Source organism: Triticum aestivum, chromosome 6B (assembly GCF_018294505.1).
Source record: "Triticum aestivum cultivar Chinese Spring chromosome 6B, IWGSC CS RefSeq v2.1, whole genome shotgun sequence".
NCBI classification, from domain to species: Eukaryota; Viridiplantae; Streptophyta; class Magnoliopsida; order Poales; family Poaceae; genus Triticum; species Triticum aestivum.
In genome coordinates this window covers 284,287,397-284,292,233 of record NC_057810.1, presented here as the reverse complement: position 1 = coordinate 284,292,233, position 4,837 = coordinate 284,287,397, and the positions used below count along the sequence as shown (strand labels likewise).

At 42.1% G+C, this 4,837-nt stretch overlaps 1 protein-coding gene across 3 annotated transcripts; it reads right to left on the bottom strand.

Moving 5' to 3' along the window:
• Nucleotides 1-231: 231 nt before the first annotated feature.
• On the bottom strand, nucleotides 232-4,600 carry LOC123136941 (uncharacterized). 3 transcript variants are annotated; one of them, XM_044556458.1, is made up of 5 exons: nucleotides 4,242-4,600; nucleotides 2,591-2,841; nucleotides 1,032-1,122; nucleotides 559-625; nucleotides 232-481 (listed from the first exon to the last, which is right to left on the bottom strand). In XM_044556458.1, exons 1-5 carry the CDS (start codon nucleotides 4,298-4,300, stop codon nucleotides 428-430), a joined length of 522 nt encoding a protein of 173 aa, XP_044412393.1. In that variant the 5' UTR covers nucleotides 4,301-4,600; the 3' UTR covers nucleotides 232-427. The 3 variants fall into 3 exon arrangements, with proteins under 3 accessions (XP_044412393.1, XP_044412394.1, XP_044412395.1); XM_044556459.1 differs by having other exon boundaries at nucleotides 2,591-2,846; nucleotides 4,242-4,599; XM_044556460.1 differs by lacking the exon at nucleotides 4,242-4,600 and adding an exon at nucleotides 4,031-4,239 and having other exon boundaries at nucleotides 2,591-2,846.
• Between the last annotated feature and the right edge of the window lie 237 nt (nucleotides 4,601-4,837).

Here is a 4,837-nt window from a genome sequence, read left to right as displayed (position 1 = left end):
ATGCCAGCTTGTACGCACTTCAAACAAAGAAGTGCCTGGATGATCCTCCTCCCGTTTGGGTAGTTTTATCTTCAAGATCTCCTGCGCATCTTTTGGCCAGAACACCTCCCGCACCAACGTCCCATTTCCATTCCTTACTCTCACGTAAGAAAAGATCACAAACTCTCCGAGTCCAAGACTGTTTCCTGCTACTAAATAAATGTAAATAAACACATAAACTAGGCAGGGGGAGACCACAATGCTAAATGTTAAAAAAAATAGTAGGATAAAAATATGTTACATTTACTTTAAAAGAAAAAGGGATGCCATCCTGTCACGAGGATAATCCACATTCATCACCCACACGCTTTGATTAAACCAAAGTTGAGTACATTCCAGCGATTAACAACGAGACCCCAGACAATACCACCACCCTTTAATTAAGCAGCTAATCATATAGGCCCTCCTGCTCCCAGCCGTCCACGAGGAAATCTACCATTTCCTGCCATTGGAAAACCGAAAAGATAAGTAAAGACATTGCGAAGAGTAACATGCTATGAGGTTTGCAGGAGATCTTACACCAAGAGGGATCGGCTGTGCAAATGTCTTGGTGCTTCCTAGCAGGCTCTCATATGTAGCATTCCAACTACAGTCAACAGGCATATGCATGACAAAGGGACCAGTGCCAATCTCAAACAGTTGTTGCAAAAAAGACACCACCAGGAACTAAAACAAATGTCTAATACTTCAAAGTTTACATGAGATTCCAGAAAAGGTGTTACACAAGATTCTGCACTCTTGGAAATCACTAGTCAAAACCGAACTGACAAAACCAAGAGATTGATGATACATATAACATATCCTCGAATCAAAGTGAGCCACAAATTATGACAGCCGGTCAGGAGAATGCCAGAAATTGAGTACACAACTTCAAGCAGGTAAGGTATTTAACGCTATGATAGACTAGTAGACTGTTTTGGTTATTGCAAAATCTTCCGAATATTCAAGATCTTTGAGGCTCCATTAGAACAAATAAAATGCATGAAAGTTACCCTATTTTTGGCTCCCGGGTCTTTTGACGCTGAGAATTAAGCCTTCTGTTTCCAACCCACTGCTGTCTAGTCTGGTTCCAGAGTAGAAGACCTACAGAATTGGAGAGAAAACAAATGTCGGTTAAACTAGTGTTTTGGCCGGCTGAGTAGCCACCGTCAGCAATTTCAAGATCATAAAGCACAGCTAACAACAGCAACTAGTCATAAATAGAGTAACATCACTACAAAGTCAGCACAACTACTGCGTATAGCCATATAAGATTGCCATTTGTGAACACATCGTGACATAGTCTGTCAAGGAAATACTAGTCCTTGTTTGATGATCAAGATGAACAATACGAAGAGAGTGCTTTTGTTACTCCATATATGTATTGCTTGCTAAGAGATTTTTGCATATTCTGGGAACCTCTTTTCCTTCAATCATGTTGCGGTTGGATATTTCAGTTAATTCAGAGGAGCTGCTGATGCTGCACATGTTACATATGTGAAGCTGTGTTTCTTGTTGTCTTTTTTGTTCTACCATCGCCTTTTCTCATGTTTTATATCTTTTGACGCTGATTTTGTATATTGATTTGTTCAGGCAGGGGATCAAGTTTTTCTCAGTTCATATTATATTCATTTTGCCAATTCCCGTGTTTATGATGCAAACCTTTACGCCTGTTGATGCCGGTCTTTACATGCTTGCCAGTAAGGTCCACATTCACGCACAGATCATGTATTTTTGTGGCATTCTCTGATACTGACGGTTTTGTTACTATTAGATAATTGATTGTTTTAGAAAAAAAAAACAGCATAGCATTAGGATCCCTGAATAAAGTATACTCGATCCAGAATTTAAGCACCGTTGTTGTTGTTGGGATTTCAATTCATAAAGATAAAAGTTGGTTTGTCGTGTGGGGAAGATGACGAAGTGTTTTCTTTTATAATGCAGTGTTTTAGTGGGCTTTCTTGGCGGTGTGATTGTATGTTATCTGCTAATCAACCAATACTTATGTGGGAAAGTTTCTTGCGTTGGTGGCCACTTGTACTATACGCATGTATTATATTAGTGTTATAGTTCAGATGTTGGCGCTTCTTTTTTAGATGGTGAGAGGCTGCACGGAACTGATGTGTTTCTACAGGCTGGTTGCTACCGATTAATTTGAGAAATAGTGGAGCCACTCAAAATCGTGAATCAAATCCAAAATTAAATACCTGGATTGAATGAAAGAGCTCGTTGAGAAATAGTTGACCCGGTCAAATCGTGAACTAAATCCAAAATTGAACACCTCAATTTAATAGGAGGGCTCCAAAATTAGGGAGCATAGTGTATTAGATGATTCTCTTCTCATGGTAACAAAGAAACAAAACAAATCTTTATAATTTTATTAATAATCTAGCTTCCATAATTATTTATTACTCCCTCCGTCCCATAGTGTAAGACGTTTTTTGACACTACACTAGTTTCAAAAAACATCTTATATTATGGGACGGAGGGAGTACTTGCTATAAGCCATAACCTAACTGAAGGTATATGGAAGTGAGGGGGACATGCATTGTGGAAGGTTAGATTTTTTTACCTTGATTTACAAACTCATTTGGGTTGCTGCTACTTCCAGCTCCATGCTGCTCACTAGATTGTGCTGCTGTGCTGATGGAAGACATACTACGCTGTGACTGCAAGGCACTGTTCTCCATTTCACGTGGACTTGTACTCCAAAAATCTTCAGACAAACTACGATGTTTAATCGAGCGCCCTTGAATCCTTAAACCTTTAGAAGGCTCATCAACAGCTGTTATAGGAGTAGACTTCGCACATCCAAAACAATTTCTGCTCTGTTGCAAACCAGGATTGACCAATAAATGATTAGAACCAAGTGTTTGACAGAAGTTGCAAAAAAATGGAAACAAGAAAATGCTTGTGTAAAACCTATTGTGAGATCAACTTCCACTCCAAGCTTATAATAAGGTTTTACAGTAGCTGCCTGGTTTTCCATTGTGATTACATGAAACATGTCCACAATTGAGGAAAGCTAGACTGCATTAAACAGAACATTAAAACAAAAACTAACTTGGGTGTCAATCATTTAAATAGTATCTACAGAATATGTGTTCATTTAAAACATTTGAAACTTCTCTCATTTGATATCGAATCGGTTATGATTCTATGCACATTTAAAACTGGATTAAGAATAAGTGTTCATTCGGACTTGATACTCGTGTGGTGAAAAGGACGCTACACTAGATCTGCACATAATTACTGACAATATCCAAAAATGTTTGTTTTTGGAGTTCAGTAATTAACGAAGATTATCATATTGATATTTGAGCACATGGCAAACATCAGCAACTCCGGTGCATTCCCGTCAAATTTGGAAAGTTGTTAGCTACATATGTTGAAATTGAATCTATGTTTTTTGCAAAGATAAAAAAAATACATGATAATACTCAGCACTATACTCACATTCTTAAGCTTAAGTTTACTTAGAAATATCAGCCAATCTAAGCAATTAGTTACAGGACTGATAATTTGTCCTTTCTAGTTCCGCAAGCAAATACAAAATTCAATCACTGGACCAAGCAAATCATCGATTTATGTTTCCCTGTTCCGTGCAAGCAGATTTATGCTAAAACCTCCCTAGAAAGCCACTGTCTGGAAGCTTCAGGGGCAGGAAAGAACAAGGAGCTACAAGGAACCTAACAGCAGACCAAAAGTATCAGTCTATAAACAGACTTGCTGGAAAACCACCGAACATTCCTTGGACATAATGACCACGAACAAAAAGACATGGTACCATATCAAGCAATCATTCAGGTTGAGTTCAAACAGCTGACACCTCCCGGTAACCAATTATTTCTGACCAACAGGAGCTGATCAGGTAAGTGAATACAGAGACCTTAAATGCATGCCTAAAACCTATCTAATAACAGAGATCATTGCAGATTGGCACGACTATCATGAACAAATTTCATCATATGAACCACAGCAACCGACCCCTACACGCCAATAAAAAAATCACCTTTGTCTCGTCGCAGTAGACTAACTCTGAGAAACTACTGAGAATCACAAAATCATCCGAACCAAACGGGAGCGCCGATCCACTTCCCGCGCGATACGATACAGGTCTCCTCTAATAACCTGAGACGGAGCAATCGCGCGGCAGCAGAGTGCCCAGCGTTCAAGAACAACCCGGGAGAGATGGAGCGAGGTGGATAGGCAGGGAGTCGTACCCCACGCAGGCGACGAGGCGGCGCACCCACGAGGAGAGCGACCCGCAGCCTAGCAGCATAGCATCCGGCTCGCCGTCGAAGGAGGCGCACGCACGGTCCCCAGCCCCAACGCCGCCGCAAACCCTAACCCTAGAACCACCCGTCCGTCCGGGGGATCCGCTACCTCGCCTGGGTTCCCTCGCTCGCACGCACGCACCGTTGCTCTCAGTCGCTATTTTTTTCTCTCTCCTTGGAATTGGAATTTCGATCGAGGGGAGGAGGTCGGGGGATTAGGACATTATTAGGTGGCGTCTTTCTTCTCCCTTATCTGCTTTTGGGTTTGTGCGCGGAGTGGGGGAGAATCATTGCAGTCGGTTGGCGTTGCTGGGCTAGCTCTTTTTTCTTTTTTCTTTGGAGCTACGTTGCGTTGCTAGGCTAGCTAGGCGCCCGGCAGGGCGGAGGGAGATCCCGCGTGCACGTGCCCAGATTGCTCCGCGTGTGCAGGCCGGGGGGAAAGTGGTAGCGCCCGTGCGAGGGTGACAGGTGGGGCCTCCCGCGGGGATTCGTTGGAGCCCGGATCAGTTGAGAGTAGTCGTCCTGGCTAGAATATTACTCCT